General features: G+C 41.1%; 1 protein-coding gene across 1 annotated transcript in view; it reads left to right on the top strand.

Annotated features, from left to right (window-relative positions):
- TMEM241 (transmembrane protein 241) overlaps positions 1-24,412 on the top strand; it is a 218,584-nt gene that overhangs the window by 185,154 nt on the left and 9,018 nt on the right. The window contains exon 14 of the mRNA XM_073631474.1: positions 1,839-1,903. Coding sequence (XP_073487575.1) covers positions 1,839-1,903 — 65 coding nt within the window. The remainder of the gene's footprint in view (positions 1-1,838; positions 1,904-24,412) is intronic.

Here is a 24,412-nt window from a genome sequence, read left to right as displayed (position 1 = left end):
TCCATGTGTTAATGTAGCTCTTTGAATATATTTGAGCATGATAGTCACTAGTTGTTCGGGAGAAAGGTTGTTCAGCAAATTGGTTCTGATAAAGAATTATTTGAGAACTGCAATGACCCATTAAAGACGAAAGTCTGGTACACACAATGAGATTATTGGACGAATGATCGTCCATATTTTTTATGTTTTTGTATGCTATTCTCATATTGGAAAAAAAGAGGTTACTAAAGTTTGGAAGGGATATATTGTTTTGCATTGTATTTCCAGACGACAACTGTACAGATTAAATGAAAATTTTGACGATCTGGTATCGTACGAAAAAAATTTTTTTTTGCTTGTCCCATCAGATAATTTTGCATGAATTATCGTGATCGGCTCTTGAAAGCTGTGTACTAATGATCAGATTATCGTACGATTGCTTAGAAAGCGGTATTTTTCATATGATTTTCTGATCGTGTGTACGGGCCATAAGTGCTCTGTACCTACTGGCTGATGAGAGCAGTGTCCTCAGGATGATACAGTTTTTAGTGAGATGGTTAAAGATTGTGCAGGAAGACTTTTTGTAAATATTGTAGTGTGATGCCTAACTGATGTATGACTTGCCAGTTCTTTTTACCTGTGTAATGTGTATTCTAAAGCCCCGTACACACGATCAGACTTTCCGATGGGAAATATTCGATGACAGGCTGGTGTCGGTAAATCCAACCGTTTGTATGCTCCATCGGACTTTTGTTGTCGGACTTTCCGCTAACAACTGTTGGCTAGCAGGTTTTCAAATTATCTTCTGCTGAGATTGAAGAAAGATACACAGTACTTCTGAGTATGGGGAGCCTGTAACTCACTGCTTGGTGACTGAAAGCTCAGGTGCCCAGCACTGTCCAAGGTTGCCAGGTAGAGAGTCCTTCGCACTGGGCAAGCCACAGGTCATAGTATGGCACTTATACAGTAAGGCTGCTCATTCATAATAATGCAACAATATGGGTTTTAACAGGCCTGCAATATTCTCCCAGACACACAGCACCCAATGCTGGATTTAAGAGGGCAAAAGGGGAAACTGCCCTGGGCCTCCCTGGCAGAAAGTACTCCCCTCTATACAAAAATAATATAAAAACCCTTTAAAAAAATAAACATTAATAAAATAATTGAAAATCTATAATAATAAAAAAAATTCTTTCTTTTAATAAATGCATCTTGAGAAGTAATATTTTGCTGGCCATCATCTGTAAAAGTTTTTACTCTGGACTTTTATATTGTAGCATTTTTAAAAACAAGTGGTGGCAGCTCAAGCAAACCACACATAGAGCAGTGTGTGTGTGTGTGTGCGCAGGCTTGACTTCAGAATGACATGTCATGCATTTTAAAAATGTGTGACTGTCATTGAAAATGTAAACCCGCTCTGTGTATGAAAACCCCCCGAAACTGACATCCCCCAGGCCCCCAAGGTCTAAATCTTGCCCCAACAGCACCACAATGCATAGGGGGTTCACAACTGTGTGTTTTGATACTTTAAAAATGTGTTGTGGTATTATGGCTAGGTGTATTGGGGTGCCATACAAAATGGCACGTTACCATACATTATCACAGTGTGCTGCTCTGCAATGCTGTTCAAAGTCAGCAAGAACATTGATGTAGTATTCTTGACTTGCATACTTTTATTATCTGTAATTGCAGTGGTCTGAACTTCCTGTTTTTGCTTTTTGTAGTATGTTCTCCAATCTAACCCTTCCCCATTTTCTCTAAAAGGATAAAAATGGCTAGAAATGCAATCTGAACATCCATGTGATTTGTCTTCTAAAGTCATTTTAGTAATATGTATTGTTTTCATTTTTGTATTGAAGGTTCTTACTGCGGTTGTGTCACTATTTGTCTTCGAAATATCCTTGAATGTTCCCTTGACTATATGGTAAGATCATTGTTCAAAGATCCTTCTTTTGCTCAGTAGAGTTGATGGTTGCAGACAAAACATTGTTCCCTGATAACAGTTTGGTCTCAGGAATGAAGCAATATACTATGAAAAATCTCATGTTTTATTCCTAAATAATGAGAAAACTCATAAATACATAAATGTTTATTATTTATTTTATTTTTTTAATTCTTCAAAGCGGCTAAAGCAATTCTGATTATAATGCACATTAAAATCATAAGGGTCAGGTCACCTCATATTGATTTTGACTGCTTTCATCTCTCAGAGATGGAGATCTGCGATTTAAAGTAGGAATTACTCAAAAGTGTTAATAATGACTTAAATAACATGCATGAAATACAGCTTGTCAGCTCCATGCTTCAATTTTTTCTTTCAGACTGTATTGCATCGGTATCCTTCATTAGCTTTTGTCAGTAGTCTGAGAACCCCCTTTTCCATTTTATGGTTATGTAGGATAGGTGTTTCCAACACACCTACTGCAGGCTCCTTGCTGTCACTACAATACAGGCAGCAATATGTAACAGCCAGCAATCGGAGTCAAGCCTACCTTAGCACTTTCAATGTGAATTTTTTTTACAGAGACAAAGAGGAAGTTGCTCACTACCTGCTTAGGCAGCCCATAGACGGTTCCTGCTGAGCCGGTCAAGATTCGAATTGTGTATGGCCGGCCTAAAAGTATATCTAAAGTCAAGACATTTTAATTTGGATAGAACAGGGAATCATTAAAATCCTGTCATGTTTTTTTCTATATTCCATTGGGTAGATTTCCTTCACTTGTCCTGTAGCAGGATGTGAGAGGAAATCTCTCCATAATGAGGAAATTCCTGATTGTCACCAGAGCTAGTATCCACATTAAAAGATTTCCCCTCAATTCCTGTTCTGGATACAACCCAACATTTGGGATTTTCTTTAACTTCAGTTTTAATGATAATGGTAAATGTGATAAATAAGTTGAATCACCCTATTACTGAACCCCCCCAGCTCTAAGAAAAAAAATGCCTTTAGTTATACTTTAAAGCGGAAGTAAACCCATTGATTTAAATGTTTCAAAACCCAATTAAATTCGGAAATGTGGTCACATTGGTTGTGCTTTCAAACTGTCAAATCATCCAATGGCTGGTGTCACATCTGCAGAATCTTGGCAGTTGAAGATCAAACAGAGGCCAAGATGGCAGCTTCCTTTGGCTGAAAACCATAGGAGGGTTTACTTCCACTTTAAGTATACAAAAATTCAAACCTTACTCCCTAGCCCGTAAAAATGCTTAAAAACAAACACTCTTATCTTTAAGCCCTGTTTCACACATGTGCGGTGCGAATTGAAGCTCAGGTTTCACTGGGGAGATAACAATCTCCTGTTCAACGGATTCATTGCGTTTTTGCTCAGGATTAGAGAGCAGGGAGAGGGGGAGGGAGGGGGGGGGAGAGGGGGAGGTGTAGTGAGGAGAAAGAGAAAATCCTTGTTCAGAACGCAATGCATCTGCGAATCAGATGCGTTCCCATAGGAGATAATAGGCTTGTAGTTCGCACCGCAATGTCCAAAAAACGCACACGTTTTTTGTGCAATGCGCAGTGCGAATGCAACGCACATATGTGAACCAGATGCATTCATATGAATGTATTTTAAAATGTCCTGCGAATTAGATGCGGTGTAAGCCGCATCTAATTCGCATAGGTGTGAACCCGGGCTAAATGTTTTTAAGTGTTTTATGCTAAGGTATATGAATTGGATTTTTGTCTACACTGGTATTTGGTAATTGCATAAATAAACTTTGGAGATTTGCTGTGCGGCAACTTGTTTTAGGAGCGTTTTCTGTGTTTTGTGGCTGTATAAAATTGTTTGCATTCCTTGCTACTGTACTGTATATTGTCAAAGTGGCATATTCCCTATATGTAAAATAAATGTATATGTCTTTAAGAAATAATTGTAAAAAGTGGCAGCTTGCACTTGTGTGCTAATTTGCACTTTTGTAGCCCAACAGTATAAATGGGCATTTGACCACATCAACCAGGATATGTGCCTCATGTATGGGCACCTTTGTATCTCATGAACTGTTTGCTCAAATGCACAATTCAGTGCCTACAATGTTTTAAAGGAAAAAAAACGTAACTTCAACTGTTCCCAAGCATTGAAACATTATGTGAAAAGATTGTTGGCAGTTGCCTTTATATTGTCATTCATGTATTTCATCTAGGAGGCCTAAAGGCAAAGAGCACATGTAGGTTGCTTCGCCAGAGATTTTCTTGGAGGTGTAATCCAGATCTGTGGGAGGCTTGGCCACATGTGGTGATGACCTTATCTGACATGCATGGGTGTTTTGTGTTGCCCGTTCATCCATATTGTTCAGCGGGTGTTGAAGTTAATTGTACACAAGCCAGGTACATCCAACAATCCTATCCAAAAGATGTCTGAGTTAGAAGAATCTGCACATATGCTGCTCATCAGCATAGAAGATCTAAAACAAACTTCTTCTACTTTGCGGAGTTAACTTCACATCCAAGAGCGCAATGTGGGCAACCAATTAAGTGAGGCATTATGAAATCCAGTGGAACGTGGAAGGGTTGCCTATGCTTGATCTTTTGTAAAGTTGAAGTTTCAGAGGACTGTCTGGGCTTCCAGGGGCCCAGTTGCTGCAGTTAGGGATCGCAGTCTATAGGCCCATATGGTGGCATCATGGTGGAAATATCTGGTGTGCAATGTTTTTATGAAATGCAGGTACATTTTATGTATATTTCTTGTCCAAAATATTACATTTTTGTACCTGATTTAGATCATTAAATGGCAGATAAGAGTTTGCAACATTGTTTTTACTCAGAATCTGCAGGTTAGGGGACCTCAGAGGAAATTTTGCAATTGTTGATGGGGAAAAAAGGCAGGTAGAACTGTATTGTCAGTAATGGCTAGTATTACCTAGTTCCTAGGGTAGACATCCTCTTTAAAGCTTCAGTCCTATTTTTTTTTTTTTTTTTATCTTTCCATCTATTAAATCTTCTGCCCTTGTTGTTTAAACGTTGGATAGTAAAACATTTTTTTTCTGCCAGTAAATACCTTATACAGCCCACTTCCTGTTTCTTGTCTGGAAAAATGCTTAGGCGTTTGACATCATGCACAGCTCTCTCTCGCTCTCACTCTGGTGAGAGTTTGCCAGGAAGGAAGGGGGGATGAGTCATAAGAGGGCCAATCAGAGCTGCAGAGCTGGAGGTGTGTGTCTGTGTAAATCCACTTTCCTCCTTTAAAGAGGAACTGCAGTTTGCTCACTTAATCTGCAATAAAAACATCTTTGCCATTCTGAAGCTTCCCTCCAACCACTTTGCATATTTTTTTATATATACTGTGATTCTGTACTTGCCAATATGCTGCCAAAATCTCTCTCCTCTGAGTCTGGCTGCATCCATTTTAACTGTGGACAGCTGAAGCTGCTGCCTGTTCACTTCCTGGATTTACACAGACACACAGAGGCACACCTCCAGCTCTGGAGCTCTCATTGGCCCTCCTTTCCTGGCAAAATCTCACAAGAGTGAAAGAGAGAGCTGTGCATGATGTCATAAGCCTAGGCTAATGACCAGACAAGAAACAGGAAGTGGGCTGTATAAAGGTATTTAGAGAGTAAAACATTTTTTTTTATGTCAGTAAAGTTAAAACAAGGGCAGAAGATTTAATAGATGGAAACATGAAAAAAAATGACTGAAGGTTCGCTTTAATGACCATGTATTTATTTTGGGTGTGCAGTTATCATGTGAAAAAATAACGTGCGTATTTATCACTGCAGCTTATGTTCATATCATAGTGAATATGATAATGACCTCATAGTCATACTACATTGTAACAGCTATAAACACCATTTGTTTTTATTGGAGACTCCTTAACCACTTGCCGACCGCCGCACGACTATATACGTCGACAGAGCGGCACGGGCAGGCAAAAGGACGTATATGTACGTCCTTGCCTGCCCGCAGGTGGGGGGTCCGATCGGACCCCCCCCCGGTGCCTGCGGCGGTCGGCAAATCTCCCCCGGCGATCGGAGGTGAGGGGGAGGCCATCCATTCGTGGCCCCCCCCTCGCGATCGCTCTCAGCCAATGGGATCATTTCCCTGCCTCTGTATTGTACACAGAGGCAGAGGAAATGATGTCATCTCTCCTCGGCTCGGTATTTTCCGTTCCGGGCCGAGGAGAGAAGACTGCAATGTAAGTGCACCAACACTACACACACAGTAGAACATGCCAGGCACACAAAACACCCCGATCCCCCCCCCGATCGCCCCCCGATCCCCCCCCAATCACCCCCCCCCCCTTGTCACAAACTGACACCAGCAGTTTTTTTTTTTTTTTTTTTTTTTTCTGATTACTGTATTGGTGTCAGTTTGTGACAGTTACAGTGTCAGGGCAGTGAGTGTTAGGCCCCCTGTAGGTCTAAGGTACCCCCCTAACCCCCCCTAATAAAGTTTTAACCCCTTGATCACCCCCTGTCACCAGTGTCGCTAAGCGATCATTTTTCTGATCGCTGTATTAGTGTCGCTGGTGATGCTAGTTAGGGACGTAAATATTTAGGTTCGCCGTCAGAGTTTTATAGCGACAGGGACCCCCATATACTATCTAATAAATGTTTTAACCCCTTGATTGCCCCCTAGTTAACCCTTTCACCACTGATCACTGTATAACCGTTACGGGTGACGCTGGTTAGTTTGTTTATTTTTTATAGTGTCAGGGAACCCGCCGTTTATTACCGAATAAAGATTTAGCCCCCTGATCGCCCGACGGTGATATGCGTCGCCCCAGGCAGGGTCAGATTAGCGCCAGTACCGCTAACACCCACGCACGCAGCATACGCCTCCCTTAGTGGTATAGTATCTGATCGCATCAATATCTGATCCGATCAGATCTATACTAGCGTCCCCAGCAGTTTAGGGTTCCCAAAAACACAGTGTTAGCGGGATCAGCCCAGATACCTGCTAGCACCTGCGTTTTGCCCCTCCGCCCAGCTCGGCCCAGCCCACCCAAGTGCAGTATCGATCGATCACTGTCACTTACAAAACACTAAACGCATAACTGCAGCGTTCGCTGAGTCAGGCCTGATCCCTGCGATCGCTAACAGTTTTTTTGGTAGCATTTTGGTGAAATGGCAAGCACCAGCCCCAGGCAGCGTCAGGTTAGTGCCAGTACCGCTAACACCCACGCACCGTACACCTCCCTTAGTGGTATAGTATCTGAACGCATCAATATCTGATCCGATCAGATCTATACTAGCGTCCCCAGCAGTTTAGGGTTCCCACAAACGCAGTGTTAGCGGGATCAGCCCAGATACCTGCTAGCAACTGCGTTTTACCCCTCCGCCCGGCCCAGCCCAGCCCACCCAAGTGCAGTATCGATCGATCACTGTCACTTACAAAACACTAAACGCATAACTGCAGCGTTCGCAGAGTCAGGCCTGATCCCTGCGATCGCTAACAGTTTTTTTTGTAGCGTTTTGGTGAACTGGCAAGCACCAGCCCCAGGCAGCGTCAGGTTAGTGCCAGTAGCGCTAACACCCACGCACGCACTGTACACCTCCCTTAGTGGTATAGTATCTGAACTGATCAATATCTGATCCGATCAGATCTATACTGGCGTCCCCAGCAGTTTAGGGTTCCCAAAAACGCAGTGTTAGCGGGATTAGCCCAGATACCTGCTAGCACCTGCGTTTTGCCCCTCCGCCCGGCCCAGCCCAGCCCACCCAAGTGCAGTATCGATCGATCACTGTCACTTACAAAACACTAAATGCATAACTGCAGCGTTCGCAGAGTCAGGCCTGATCCCTGCGATCGTTAACAGTTTTTTTGGTAGCGTTTTGGTGAACTGGCAAGCGCCAGCGGCCTAGTACACCCCGGTCGTAGTCAAACCAGCACTGCAGTAACACTTGGTGACGTGGCGAGTCCCATAAGTGCAGTTCAAGCTGGTGAGGTGGCAAGCACAAGTAGTGTCCCGCTGCCACCAAAAAGACAAACACAGGCCCGTCGTGCCCATAATGCCCTTCCTGCTGCATTCGCCAATCCTAATTGGGAACCTACCGCTTCTGCAGCGCCCGTACTTCCCCCATTCACATCCCCAACCAAATGCAGTCGGCTGCATGAGAGGCATTTTTATGTCCTCCCGAGTACCCCTACCCAGCGAACCCCCCCAAAAAAGATGTTGTGTCTGCAGCAAGCGCGGATATAGGCATGACACCCGCTATTATTGTCCCTCCTGTCCTGACAATCCTGGTCTTTGCATTGGTGAATGTTTTGAACGCTACCATTCACTAGTTGAGTATTAGCGTACGGTACAGCATTGCACAGACTAGGCACACTTTCACAGGGTCTCCCAAGATGCCATCGCATTTTGAGAGACCCGAACCTGGAACCGGTTACAGTTACAAAAGGTACAGTTACAAAAAAAGTGTAAAAAAAAAAAAAAAAAAAAAAAAACACAAACAAAAATATAAAATAAAAAATAATAGTTGTCGTTTTATTGTTCTCTCTCTATTCTCTCTCTCTCTATTCTCTCTATTGTTCTGCTCTTTTTTACTGTATTCTATTCTGCAATGTTTTATTGTTATTATGTTTTATCATGTTTGCTTTTCAGGTATGCAGTTTTTTATACTTTACCGTTTACTGTGCTTTATTGTTAGCCATATTTTTGTCTTCAGGTACAGCATTCACGACTTTGAGTGGTTATACCAGAATGATGCTTGCAGGTTTAGGTATCATCTTGGTATCATTCTTTTCAGCCAGCGGTCGGCTTTCATGTAAAAGCAATCCTAGCGGCTAATTAGCCTCTAGACTGCTTTTACAAGCAGAGAGAATGCCCCCCCCCCCCCCCCCATCGTCTTCCGTGTTTTTCTCTGGCTCTCCTGTCTCAACAGGGAACCTGAGAATGCAGCCGGTGATTCAGCCAGCTGACCATAGAGCTGATCAGAGACGAGAGTGGCTCCAAACATCTCTATGGCCTAAGAAACCGGAAGCTACGAGCATTTTATGACTTAGATTTCGCCGGATGTAAATAGCGCCATTGGGAAATTGGGGAAGCATTTTATCACACCGATCTTGGTGTGGTCAGATGCTTTGAGGGCAGAGGAGAAATCTAGGGTCTAATAGACCCCAATTTTTTCAAAAAAGAGTACCTGTCACTACCTATTGCTATCATAGGGGATATTTACATTCCCTGAGATAACAATAAAAATGATTAAAAAAAAAAAAAAATGAAAGGAACAGTTTTAAAATAAGATAAAAAAGCAAAAAAATAATAAAGAAAAAAAAAAAAAAAAAAAAAAAGCACCCCTGTCCCCCCTGCTCTCGCGCTAAGGCGAACGCAAGCGTCGGTCTGGCGTCAAATGTAAACAGCAATTGCACCATGCATGTGAGGTATCACCGCGACGGTCAGATCGAGGGCAGTAATTTTAGCAGTAGACCTCCTCTGTAAATCTAAAGTGGTAACCTGTAAAGGCTTTTAAAGGCTTTTAAAAATGTATTTATTTTGTTGTCACTGCACGTTTGTGCACAGTTGTAAAGCATGTCATGTTTGGTATCCATGTACTCGGCCTAAGATCATCTTTTTTATTTCATCAAACATTTGGGCAATATAGTGTGTTTTAGTGCATTAAAATGTAAAAAAGTGTGTTTTTTCCCCAAAAAATGCGTTTGAAAAATCGCTGCGCAAATACTGTGTGAAAAAAAAAAATTAAACACCCACCATTTTAATCTGTAGGGCATTTGCTTTAAAAAAATATATAATGTGTGGGGGTTCAAAGTAATTTTCTTGCAAAAAAAAATAATTTTTTCATGTAATCAAAAAGTGTCAGAAAGGGCTTTGTCTTCAAGTGGTTAGAAGAGTGGGTGATGTGTGACATAAGCTTCTAAATGTTGTGCATAAAATGCCAGGACAGTTCAAACCCCCCCAAATGACCCCATTTTGGAAAGTAGACACCCCAAGCTATTTGCTGAGAGGCATGTCGAGTCCATGGAATATTTTATATTGTGACACAAGTTGCGGGAAAGAGACAAATTATTATTATTTTTTTTTTTTTTTGCACAAAGTTGTCACTAAATGATATATTGCTCAAACATGCCATGGGAATATGTGAAATTACACCCCAAAATACATTCTGTTGCTTCTCCTGAGTACGGGGATACCACATGTGTGAGACTTTTTGGGAGCCTAGCCACGTATGGGACCCCGAAAACCAAGCACCGCCTTCAGGCTTTCTAAGGGCGTAAATTTTTGATTTCACTCTTCACTGCCTATCACAGTCTCGGAGGCCATGGAATGCCCAGGTGGCACAAACCCCCCCCCAAATGACCCCATTTTGGAAAGTAGACACCCCAAGCTATTTGCTGAGAGGTATAGTGAGTATTTTGCAGACCTCACTTTTTGTCACAAAGTTTTGAAAATTAAAAAAAGAAAAAAAAAATTTTTTTTTTTGTCTTTCTTCATTTTCAAAAACAAATGAGAGCTGCAAAATACTCACCATACCTCTCAGCAAATAGCTTGGGGTGTCTACTTTCCAAAATGGGGTCATTTGGGGGGGGTTTTGTGCCACCTGGGCATTCCATGGCCTCCGAAACTGTGATAGGCAGTGAAGAGTGAAATCAAAAATGTACACCCTTAGAAATCCTGAAGGCGGTGATTGGTTTTCGGGGTCCCGTACGCGGCTAGGCTCCCAAAAAGTCCCACACATGTGGTATCCCCATACTCAGGAGAAGCAGCTAAATGTATTTTGGGGTGCAATTCCACATATGCCCATGACCTGTGTGAGCAATATATCATTTAGTGACAACTTTGTGCAAAAAAAATATAAATAAATAAATAAATTGTCACTTTCCCGCAACTTGTGTCAAAATATAAAATATTCCATGGACTCAACATGCCTCTCAGCAAATAGCTTGGGGTGTCTACTTTCCAAAATGGGGTCATTTGGGGGGGGTTTGTGCCATCTGGGCATTTTATGGCCTTCAAAACTGTGATAGGTAGTGAGGAGTAAAATCAAAAATGTACGCCCTTAGAAATCCTGAAGGCAGTGATTGGTTTTCGGGGCCCCGTATGCGGCTAGGCTCCCAAAAAGTCCCACACATGTGGTATCCCCATACTCAGGAGAAGCAGCTAAATGTATTTTGGGGTGCAATTCCACATAGGCCCATGGCCTGTGTGAGCAATATATCATTTAGTGACAACTTTTTGTAATTTTGTTTTTTTGTTTTTTTTTTTTTCATTATTCAATCACTTGGGACAAAAAAAATGAATATTCAATGGGCTCAACATGCCTCTCAGCAATTTCCTTGGGGTGTCTACTTTCCAAAATGGGGTCATTTGTGGGGGTTTTGTACTGCCCTGTCATTTTAGCACCTCAAGAAATGACATAGGCAGTCATAAATTAAAGACTGTGTAAATTCCAGAAAATGTACCCTAGTTTGTAGGCGCTATAACTTTTGCGCAAACCAATAAATATACACTTATTGACATTTTTTTTACCAAAGACATGTGGCCAAATACATTTTGGCCTAAATGTATGACTAAAATTGAGTTTATTGGATTTTTTTTAGAACAAAAAGTAGAAAATATCATTTTTTTTCAAAATTTTCGGTCTTTTTCCGTGTATAGCGCAAAAAATAAAAACGGCAGAGGTGATCAAATACCATCAAAAGAAAGCTCTATTTGTGGGAAGAAAAGGACGCAAATTTCGTTTGGTTACAGCATTGCATGACCGCGCAATTAGCAGTTAAAGCGACGCAGTGCCAAATTGTAAAAAGTGCTCTGGTCAGGAAGGGGGTAAATCCTTCCGGGGCTGAAGTGGTTAATATATGTATCAAATATCCATGGTAGGAATCTGCATTTTCTTCAAGACAGCAGAATAGCTTTTTTGGATGTTCTGTCTGCTAGTGAGAGTTAAATGCTTTAAGGTGTTATTATGGAGTGGAGGTTTGGTAGCAGATGAATACAAGCATTGGATCAATGGAAAGAAGCCCATCTCACACACTGCGTACTCTGGTGTTCTCGTGTCTGAGAATGGCCTCTTCTCACTTGTTTCTCGAAGCAACTCAATCCTGCGTCTCTGATCTACTCTAATCTACATGACTTGTAACTTGGATTCTTTCCCAGGCATGGAGCTCAATGAAGAAGAAAAAAAAAAAAAAAAAAACATTCCAGAGGTCACACATAGTATGCACTGCAACATTTCTAATGCGCCAAATCAAGAGAAAAATATTATGCTGTATTATGTGATATTACTTTGTTATATTTTACAGTTATGAGATTATCCAGACACCATTTACCCAGAATATACTTATAATAAGAAGGGAAAGAAAGCAGTGTATCCTTGCTGTTCTCTGTTCCAATAATGTACACGGAAATGATCTGAATTTGTGCCACTGTTGTGTATGTGTAATATATATATATATATAAGAGAGAGAGAGAGCGCCATTTGGGTGATTTCTGTTAGTTTTTTTGGCTCCTTTTAAAATCATAATATGAGATAATAAATGGCTTCATGTGATCACTATCCTTGAATAAAAGACATTTTTTTGGCATGATTAGTCATATTTTCAATATAAATGCCAAAATTTCACAATTTCCACCTGGGTATGCAAACTTTTGAGCACAACTGTATATATACATATATACAGTATCTCACAAAAGTGAGTACACCCCTCACATTTTTGTAAATATTTTATTATATCTTTTCATGTGACAACACTGAAGAAATGACACTTTGCTACAATGTAAAGTAGTGAGTGTACAGCTTGTATAACAGTGTAAATTTGCTGTCCCCTCAAAATAACTCAACACACAGCCATTAATGTCTAAACTGCTGGCAACAAAAGTGAGTACACCCCTAAGTGAAAATGTCCAAATTGGGCCCAATTAGCCATTTTCCCTCCCCGGTGTCATGTGACTTGTTAGTGTTACAAGGTCTCAGGTGTGAAAGTGAGTTCAGATCCCACTCAATGTTCAAACCCCTAGGAATTCTAGTTTGTTGTTCAAATATCCAAAATATTTTGTGTTTGCATAAAAATTTAAAGCTGTCACCCCCTCTACTTGGTGTTGAGATTTTCTCTATGCCCTGTATTTGTATCAAAGACATGTCCCTATTATGAACCTCAATAAATTGCAACACTAGAATTGTGATTTACTTGATCACTTATAAAGAATAAAAAATCCAATATGTGGGTTGCACAACTAGAAGATTGAGGGATCGATTATATGATCATGTTTATGACACTGAGAAGGAACATGCCACTAATGTTGCTAAACACTTTATCTGCTTGCCGTCATAATACTGCGGCAGGTCAGCACGTTCCCCTGAACCATTGTAGCTGTACGTCGGCCATTTAAGAGGGGATAGCAGCCGCTGCACTGCAGGGGTGCCGATGCATGTGGCCGGCGGTCGTGATGACCGGCGGTCTACGCGCGATCGTGGGCACGAGAGCCTGAACAGGTGTGTGTGTGTGTGTGTGTGTGTGTGTAAACACAAATCCCTGTTCTGTGAGGAGAGACCGATTGTGTGTTCCTACTAGCTAGGAACAACGATCTGTTATCTCCTCTAGTCAGTCCCATCCCCCTACAGTTAGAACACACACGAGGGAACACAGTTAACCCCTTGATCACCCCCTAGCGTTAACCCCCTCCCTGCCTGTGACATTTACACAGTAATCAGTGCATTTTTATAGCACTGATGGCTGTATAATTGTCAGTGGTCCCAAAAATGTGTCAAAAGTGTCCGGTCTGTCCGCCATAACGTCGCAGTCCTGATAAAAAAATCGCTGATCCCCGCCATTACTAGTAAAAAAAGAAATAATAATAAAAATGCCATAAATCTTTCCCCTATTTTGTAGATGCTATAACTTTTGTGCAAACCAATCAATATACGCTAATTGCAATTTTTATTACCAAAAATATGTAGAAGAATACATATCGGCCTAAACTGAGGAAAAAATTAAGTTTTTTGTTTTTTTTTTTTAAAAATGGGGATATTTATTATAGCAAAAAGTACAAAATATCATGGGGTTTTTTCAAAATTGTTGCTCTTTTTTTGTTTATAGCGCAAAAAATAAAAACCGCAGAGATGATAAAATATCGCCAAAAGGAAGCTCAATTTGTGAGGAAAAAAAGGACATCAATTTTGTTTGGGTACAGCGTCACACGTTCGCGCAATTGTCACTTAAAGTGATGCAGTGCCGTATCGAAAAAAATGGCCTGGTCATTGAGTAGCCAAATCTTCCAGGGCTGAAGTGGTTAATGAGGTTCATAATGGGGACATGTCTTTGATACAAATACAGGGCATAGAGAAAATCTCAACACCCAGAAGAGTGGGTGACCGCTTTAGAATTGTATGCAAACGCTAAGTAATTTGGATATTTGCCCTACAGAGTAGAATTCTTAGGGGTTTGAATTTTGAGTGGAATCTGACACATTTTATGACTAAAATTAATATACTTTTTGATCCTTTTCTTGCAATGGTCCACAATATGTATTGATTCATGTAAGGTACATTGACTTTGTGATGTATTACCAGCTCACGTGTATATGTATCTGTTATTTGTCCTTTCCCCTTTGATACAATTGCATAGGTTAGTATCTTCAGGTATATACGTTTATGTGATACCTGAATGAGGGCGGTCTCCACAATTATGTGCTGCTATACCTTATAGTGTTTTTGTCCTCTAGATTTTTAGTTTTTAGTCTTGTCATTTTCGTGATAAGCCATTTTTGACCTTTTTTATAATATCTTTTAAGGTTTATTTAGATCATTCCACTGATTGTTAATAGCGTTCTAATATACACACTATAGGGACTTACAATGGGATTTGCAATTACCTGATTGGGCATACCTATATTAAAACGGATTTTATACATACAGTTTTGCTCAGAAGTTTACATACACTGGCAGAATTTATGATTTCTTGGCCATTTTTCAGAGAATATGAATGATAACTCAAAAACTTTTCTGTCACTCATGGTTAGTGTTTGGCTGAAGCCATTTATTATCAATCAACTGTGTTTACTCTTTTTAAATCATAATGGCAACAGAAACTACCCAAATGACCCCGATCAAATTTTAGATACCCCAGTTCTTAATACCGTGTTTTGTCCCCTTTAACATCAATGACAGCTTGAAGTTTATTGTGGTGTTTGTGGATGAGGCTCTTTATCTTCTCAGATGGTAAAGCTGCCCATTCCTCTTGGCAAAAAAGCCTCCAGTTCCTGTAAATTATTGGGCTGTCTTGCATGAACTGCACATTTGAGATCTCCCCAGAGTGGCTCAATGATATTGAGTTCAGGAGACTGAGATGGCCACTCCAGAACCTTTACTTTACTTTATTCTGCTGTAGCCAATGACAGGTCGACTTGGCCTTGTGTTTTGGATCATTGTCATGTTGCAATGTCCAAGTACGTCCCATGCGCAGCTTCCTGGCTGATGAATGCAAATGTTCCTCTAGTATTTTTTGATAACATACTGCATTCATCTTGCCAACAATTTTGAACAAATTTCCTGTGCCTTTGTAACTCACACATCCCCAAAACATCAGCAATCCACCTCCGTACCTTTCATCATAGGCCTTGTTGACTCCTCTCCAAATGTAGCGTTTATAGTTGTGGCCAAAAAGCTCAATTTTAGTCTCATCACTCCAAATGACTTTGTGCCAGAAGGTTTGAGGCGTGTCTCTGTGCTGTTTGGCGTATTGTAAGCAGGACACTTTGTGACATTTGCATAGTAATGGCTTTCTTCTGTCGACTCGACCATGCAGCCCATCTTTCTTCAAGTGCCTCCTTATTGTGCATCTTGAAACAGCCACACCACATGTTTTCAGAGAGTCCTGTATTTCACCTGAAGTTTTTTGTGGGTTTTTCTTTGCATCCCAAACAATTTTCCTGGCAGTTGTGGCTGAAATTTTAGTTGGTCTACCTGACCGTGGTTAGAATTCAACAGAACCCCTCATTTTCCACTTCTTGATTAGAGTTTGAACACTGCTGATTGGCATTGTCAATTTCTTGGATATCTTTTTATATCCCTTTCCTGTTTTATACAGTTCTAATACCTTTTCCCACAGATCCTTTGACCAATCTTTTGCTTTCCCCATGACTCAGAATCCAGAAACATCAGTGCAGCACTGGATGAAAGATGCAAGGGTCTGTCAGGAGTCCAGAAACTCATTGACCTTTTATACACACACAAACACACACACACACACTAATTACAAGCAAAACAGATCACAGGTGAGGATGGTTACCTTTAATAGCCATTCAAACCCCTTTGTGTTAACTTGTGTGCATGCTATCAGGCCAAAATCACCAGGGTAAGTAAACTTTTGTTCAGGGTCATTTGGGTAGTTTCTCTTGCCATTATGATTTTTAAAAGAGTAAACACAGTTGATAATAAATGGCTTCAGACAAACACTAACCATGAGTAAAAGAAATGTTTTTGTGTTATTCATATTCTCTGAAAAATGTGGTTTTGATAAAGCACGGATTCCATTTGTGAAACGCGTCAAACTTGCCATCCCCCTGCCTGTCTGTGCTAAGTTGTTTTTATGGACATTTATTTCAATAAAGCCGAATTGTATAGTGTGGGAGTGCAGCCACCCGATTTTTTTTTTGTTCGGATCTCCCTCCTCCATAGCTGAGTGGTCAAGCGAATAAATACCCCCTTCCAATTATCGGGTAAGATGCAGTACATAACCCCCTCCATATAATAAAAGGGGTCACACACAGTACATAACTCCTTACATATAACTTGGGGGTCAGATATAGTAAAAAAAAACCTTCTTCCATAACTGGTCAGATGCCCTACATAGCCCCCTTCCATAAACAAGCACAGAAATGGCAATAAGCTTTTCTTTTAGTCTTACGTGTGCTATATTTTTAGCAGTATAAAGTAACATTAATGTTTGTAGCTGAGTTTGTTTCTCTCAATTTTTATTACCCTAAAGTCTAAAGCAGAAAAGTAAGGTGACATAAACTTACAGGGTGTATTTGTCCTTGATTTGCTTTTGTAAAAAAAAAAAAAAAAAAAGTAAATTCACCTAATTAAGATTCAGTGGAATTTGCTCAGCAATCTCTGGCATATTTATTATGACACTTGCTGGATGAATATTAATAGTACAGTAGCAGCTATTTTTTACCTTTTGGATGAGTCATTTTGGGAATGTTTGGGGCAAGTCTTGTTAAAGTAGGGCTTAAAGTTTGTTATTTAAAAAATTGCCTTTACAAACATGTCCTACGTGCTTGCTCTGTGAATGGTTTTGCATAGAGCAACACTGATCCTCCTCTTCTCAGGTCCCCCTCCGGTGTTCTGGCCCCTTCCCCCTGCCAAGTGCCCCATAGCAAGCCATTTGCTATGGGAACACTTGTTTAAGCTCGCCCTGCTGTGTCTCTGTGTCATCCTCGCTCCCGAGCCCCTACCACCCGCTGCAGGGGAGCTGCACATACTCTACTCATTTGCTATAGAGATACCAGTATGCATGCATAATACGCAGGGCTCTTTCAGTCTGGGAGGGAGGTGAACACTTATTTTTTGTTTGCAATATTAAAAAAAAAAAAAAAAGAATCCATGATTGTGCTGAACTTGTTTTAAAATGCAGGTACAGCGCTTTGTATAAGCCAAAAATCCAGCCTGTATGCAATGTAGCACTTAAAAATACACATTCCCCAATCCAAACCAAAGAGTATTTTGAATGTTGTGAAAGGTAAAAAATGGGCAAATGTTGGATACATTTCAAAACAAATCTACATTTCCTGAGTAATAGGAGGAATAGAGTAAATCACTTTACAATTGAAGAGCTGATATTAGGTAAACTTGTTTAATTAAATGTTTGACAGGTGAAAATTAATGTTAATACATACTCATCAGTCAGCCATAACATTATGACCACCCACCATAACCCATGGAGACATGAAGCCCACTAGACCTCTGAAGGTATGCTGTGGTATCTGGCACCAAGCCTTCAGCCTTCAACAGATCCTTTACATCCTGTAAGTTGCGAGGTGGGACCTCCATGGATTGGACTTGCTTTCCCAGCACATCCGTAGATGCTCGATTGTATAGAATTTGGAAGTCAACACGTCAGACTTGTGTACCTCAAATCCTTCCTGAGTTCATCAGAACAGACCACCTTATTCCATTGTCCCTGTGGTCAAGCTCTGATGCTCATGTTCACATTGTAGGTGCTTTTGGCTGTGGACACAGGTCAACATGGGCACCCTGACCAGTCTGTGGCTACGCAGCCCCATACACAACAAAGTGTGTGTTTTGACCTTTCTATTGAAACCAGTATTAACTTTTTCAGCAATCTGAGCTACGGTAATTCGTCTATTGGCTCAGAATACACAGACCGGCCTTTGCTCCCCGCCTGCTTCAGAGAGCCTTGGCTGCCCATGACCCTGTTACAGGTTTTGCTGGTTTTCCTTCCTTGGACAATTTTTGGTTGGTGCTGACCACTGCAGACCAGAAACATCCCAAAAGAGCTGCAGTTTTTTAGATGCTCTGACCCAGTCATCCAGCCAAGACAATTTGGCCTTTGTCAAAGTCACTCAAATCCTTACGCTTGCATGTTTTTTTCTGTTTTCAACATATCAACTTCAGGGACATATTCACTTGCTACCAAATAAATCCCACCCACTTTCGGATGCCATTGTAACAAGTTATTCAAGGTTATTCACCGGTCAGTGGTCATAATGTTATGGCTGGTTGGCACAGAGTGAATGTGGAAAATCAAATCATAACTGAAAAAAATTGTCAAATGTTGGGAAAATTTATGGTTAAAGCAACAATAAATATGCCCCTACGAAAAACTTTGATTTACTGAAATCTATATTAAAGTGAATTGATATGAAGTTAACCCGTGGGCTCATTAAACATCCAGTGACGTAAAGGACAATTTGGGGGGGGGGGCTTCTACTTTCCATTGGTTGTTTGAAGGGAACACAAGTCCAGGTCCATGTGAAATGGTGTGCTAAAGACCTGGATAGTGTATGTCAGTGGTAGGTCCCATTTAGACTTCCATCCATGGTGGTACTAAGCCTTAGTAGGCATGTCATGGTTTATTGTTCATCCGATGGAAAGTCATTCATATAGCTGGTGAGCTGGTGAAGGATGCAAGACATGGAAATGGGAGCAATATGCTTCCAGCAGAGGGCACTCTGTGGCAGAATTAATAATTAAGAATAGTTTGACACAGAGAAACAAAAAAAAATGAAAGCAGACAAAGTGAAATGTCCTTGGTAGTTTGGCGTGTCTGGACAAGATTTGCTCAGAAACAAGACTTTCAAAGTGTCATAGATCGGGAAGACATAGCAGCCAGGCTTCTAGTGGAATTGTTTTCTTACTCTGATATGATTTATAGAATTGCATATCATTCTGTAACAAGACAGTGGATAAAGACTAGTAGATCCACCTAGATTTCTCATTGGTCTGTCTGCTTCAAAGTTATTTCTAGTCCTGTAATCATTCTTGGCATAGCTGTATGTTTATCCCGAGCATTTCTAAAATATTTTACATCATTTTTTGTACTGGATGATTCAATGATCTCATGCAGCTCATGATTTCACCTATGTGCTATAAGGAATAATATAAATGGTTCCAGCTTATCTGCATACTCATAAAACTTGGCCAATATACTTATTTCACTGATAGTATTGACAAAGTCAGCAGGAGTTTAACCCTTTCAGATCCATTTTTGTGAGGGTTTTTTTTGTACACTTGTTTAAAAAAATTATTTCAGGCCTGAATATTACTTATCCCCTAAAATAGTATACAATATATTATCCAATAATTTTCATAAAATATGAGGTTGGGAGGGGAGAGGGTTTAGAGAGAGGGTTTAAGTGCTTGCTTGACACATTCCCTTTAATGAGACATCAGAGGTCTTTTAGTGCACCGCCCTAAGACCTTTAACCCTTTGTGAGGACAGACAGTGTTCAAATCTATATTACAACTGATAATGAGATCTGCCAGCAAATGCAGTACATTACATAGAAGGGGAACTCTAGAAGGAATTTAATGGCTCTCAAAATGTATAGAGTTAGGACTGCAGATAAGACTGGGGGGGGGGGTCTTGTCACAGCTTACGCATGTATTTGTAAATGTGTGCAACCAAACCCCCGTTTTTAGTGTGAACTGTGATAGGACAATTTGGTTTAATGCAGGCTGACTGGTAAGTTGAGCTGGGAATTTTTCTGTTTTTGTTTGACATGCGTCGCCCTTCCATGTGCTCCTTGCTGTTCAGGCCAGTTGTAGGTTTGGGGAGTTGCTGTTTGTCCTATTGGTTATTTGTTGAGGGGACGCATTGGACACCTTTGCTGCCATTGTGCTATTTGCTGGGTGTCCAGTGTGCCATGTGCCTTTTTGAGGAGTGGCCCCCCTCCAGGCAAACCTGCCCTCAATCTATCTATTACTATACTGTATATGTGCTCCCACTATGGAGGCTCTCAAAATTATAGAGTTGTGACTGCAGATAATACTAGGGTGCCTGGAGCTTATCGTTTAGGTGTAAGTCATTTACTATAAATGTGTTATCTTGCTGTAGGAGAATAGCTAGATTACCCAGAAGAAAAACATGTTAATACAGCAAGAACATGTAAACTCGAAGCACATAATCCAGGGGGAATTAAAGAAGAAGTACAGCCAAAGCTCGTTTGGCTGTACTTCTCCTATGGATCACATGAGTGCAGTTCGTTCTGCACTCCTGTGACCTATTTTCTGCAGACAGGGGGCTGAAGCCCGCTGATGGCTGATGTCACAGAGCCGGTCCAGGTTGGGGAAAGTTTGTAACAATATGGTCTGGATCCACCCACAAACCTGGACTGTCACCCAGCTCAGTCTCTCAGCAAGTCGCTGAGAGTCTGAGCCAGCCGCTTCCACCCCCACCATAGCCCAGCACTCCAGTGAGCATGGGGGAGCAGAGTAGAGAGCCAGTGACTGAGAGTCACCAGCTCTCTGCTCACAGAGCTCTGAGAACCAAGCGATCGGCGGTGTTTGATCTCTCGGTTCTCAATCTTAGAGCCGGCGGGTGATAGAAGCAGCCTCGGACCAATGCTGTATTGACCTAGGTAAGTATGGGTCTTGGAAAAAAAAAAATGGCAAACTTATCTTTTAAGCTTCCTGCACTATTATAATGGCTCAGGCTCCATTCACACCTGAGCAAATCAATTTACTTAGTTTTTCGGGCGTTTTTTAAGCTTTTTTTGCAGCTTTTTACAAACTTTTTAAAAGCATTTTAGAAGTGTACCACAAGTTTTTTAAAGCTTCAGGTGTTTTAGAAAGCACTAGGGGGAGGAGAGGGAGAGGAAATAAGGGGTGGAGAGCTGCTATTTGAGCATTTTATGAGCGTTTTCTGCTCTAGTCAGGCATTTCTATGGAAGTCTATGGGGCCAAGTCTATGGGGCTTGTAATCTGCCAAAAAGAGGCTCATATACTTTTATGAGCTTCAGGTGTTTTGCCTCAGGCAACAGAATACTCAGATGTGAACAGAGGCCATTGGGATTTGGTTTGTTGAGCATTTTAGAGCTACAAGCTTCAAGCAGAAAATCGCTCAGGTGTAAACGGGGCCTCGGGAAGCTCTCAGGAGTGGCGTGATCCACATTAACTAAGCAGATAGACCTGTTTTGGGTCTATATGCACCACCAATGTCAGTTTCTATTTCAGAATGAATTAGAAATTAGTACAGATCTGTCCCTAGTTAACAGAGGGAATACAGCAGCTTTCCAGAGTGAAAACTCCCGGAGCTTCACGCCAGGTGTGACCTTATTGTACAGGATGTGAACTGTCAGTAGGCAGCCCACATCCCTCTTTCTGCATGTGCAGTGATTACACCACAGAAGCAGAGCCTGTCGAACTTACAGCCCTGCTCCCCCCTCCCACTCTGAGCCAAGCAGGGAGTTGGGGACAGGCCGAGAGATCGGAGCATGCAGCTTCAGCTCTCTGTTCCCTGTGCTGCCTGTCTTGGACATGGCAGAACAGGGCACTGCACCACTTTTTTAATTGGGAGAAGCATCTGCTCCATTTTCTATGTCTAGAAGAGTGGTACAATCTTGTGCTTGCACCACTCTTTCATAATTCCCCTAATGTCACCAGTAAACTGATTTTGTGCACATGCTCATTTTTATTTACAAATACCGTACTGGTGACCCAACAATAGGGATAAAACTTTTTCGCTGAAGTAAGTTTAACAAGACTCGTGGCCACTCATTAAAATTAGAAGAAAAGAGGTTTAACCTTAAACTGTGTAGAGGGTTCTTTACCGTAAGACTGGCCAGGATGTGGAATTCCCTTCCACAGGCGGTGGTCTCAGCAGGGAGCATCGATAGTTTCAAGAAACTATTAGATAAACAACTGAACGACCACAACATACAGGGATATACAATGCAATACTGACATATAATCACACACATAGGTTGGACTTGATGGACTTGTGTCTTTTTTTTGACCTCACCTACCATGTAACTATGTAATTGTGAGCTATGGATATACTTCTCAGTTAAGAGGTACAGGTTAGATATTGGCTTCCAGCAGCTCAGGATATGTTTCTAATTGCAGTCAAGGAGGATTTAGGGTCCTTTCACACGGGGCGGATCCCTGATGATCCGCTCCGTGAACACCCGCTTGCTCAGCGGGGATCGCTCCGTGGATCCCCGCTGAGCAGGCAGATGACAGGTGTGCAGCGACGGATCTGTCAGAGCGCCGCTCTCTCGTATGGGGGGATCGGATGATGACAGACCGTAGAGTCCATTGTCACCCGATCCAAAAACGGATGGAAAAGTAGGTTTTTCCTCCGTTACACTTTTTCGGATTGGAGCGGGTCGGATGTCAGCGGACATGTCACCGCTGACATCCGATGCTCCATAGAGGTCTATGGAGGGTCTGTTCAGGTCCACCTAAAAAACTGACAGGCGGACCTGAACGGATCGTTCATGTGAAAGAGGCCTTAGTTGTAAATGGAGTTGCATTGTATATAATGGCTAGCATATGGCCCAGCACACACAAACAGGCTTTTTTCCCTAAAGTACACATTTTTATGGTGTATGATTTTTTTTTTCTCCTATTGGTGCATATCAAAGAGATACAAACATCCTTTTTTATTTTTTATTTTTTTTTTACATTTTTACAGTTTTTTCTTGATTGCAGCATTGGATCGATGCTGCATCCACCTAGGTGAGTATAATTTTGGTTTTTCTAAAACCAATACTTTTTTTCTTTTGATTTATACCTCTCTGGCCTTTGTCTTTACCAGCTTACATAACAACTGATTCAGATTTTTTGCCCATTGTAAGTGGTGTTGTGGAATAAGGCTGGGCTGGGTTGTAAACCAGAAGCTTTATTTGGCAACTGGTATAATGGATGTGTGATGACAAGGTCTCTAGTTGAGCATGTCCAGTGTTGTCATTTATAATATTTAAAGCACTGGTGTGAATAAGTTGAAGCACTAAAACAAGTAGTAGAAGAGAGAAGGATTGAAGAATCAACATATCAATGAATTGACATTTATGTTTGTGTATTTTTTTGATTTATGCATTTTGATTATATGTGTAGAAAGCGCTGCACTGTTATTATTTATTCTAGTATTGTATAACACAGATATGAGAATGTGGAAAGTGGTAGCAGCTTTCATTCATGGTTTTTGTTAATAAGCAAATTGATATATATAGTTTAACATAGCAGCTCGCAAAGTAAATTATATATTGTGTTCAGCTTCCTTTCACTGTTTTGCTAATAGCACGTTGAAGGTTAATTTAGTTAAACATGGTAACATTTTACATTGTGATGCCAACAACTATACTCAGATTAGGAATAAACCACTTGTTTGGTAAGTTTTGTGTTGGAAATGATGAAATGTATATATTGTGGTTGATTTACTAAAACCGGAGAGTACAAAATCTGGTGCATCTCTGCATAGAAACCAATCAGCTTCCAGGTTTTTTTGTTAGCTGATTGGCTACCATGCACAGCTGCACCACATTTTGCACTCTCCAGTTTTAGCAATGTCCCGTACACACGATCCGAAAATTGTACGACAAATACCGATTTGAAATCGATTGTACAATAATCTGATCGTTGGTACAGAGCTTTTGAGAGCTGATCATGACAGTTCACCTGATATTACTCGATCAGACAAGCATGAAAATTTTCCTCGTACGATACCAGATCGTATGATTTTCGTTTAGTCAGTACAGTTGTTGTCCGAAAAGACAATACAAATACACCACAACACATGACATCACTTCAGAATTTTTTTTCTGTCGTACGAGAATTTTCGTGACTTTAGTAACCTATTCAATTTGTACTTGTGACTAGTAAGCGAAAAAAGTCGGACGATCTGTCATCCGATTTTCGGATTGTGTGTACGGGGCATTAGTCTCCTCCAATGTCTGTTTAACCACTGTGGACTGTATAACTTACATATACGGCGCCAAAGTGGCACTGCTGGGCGGGATCGCGTACCTAGTACGTGATCCTGCACGTCCGGGTAGGGGGCACACATGCGTGCCAC

This window comes from Aquarana catesbeiana, linkage group LG05 (assembly GCF_042186555.1).
Source record: "Aquarana catesbeiana isolate 2022-GZ linkage group LG05, ASM4218655v1, whole genome shotgun sequence".
NCBI lineage: Eukaryota > Metazoa > Chordata > Amphibia > Anura > Ranidae > Aquarana > Aquarana catesbeiana.
The sequence above is the reverse complement of the archived record's forward strand: the minus strand, read 5'-3'. Positions and strand labels throughout refer to the sequence as shown.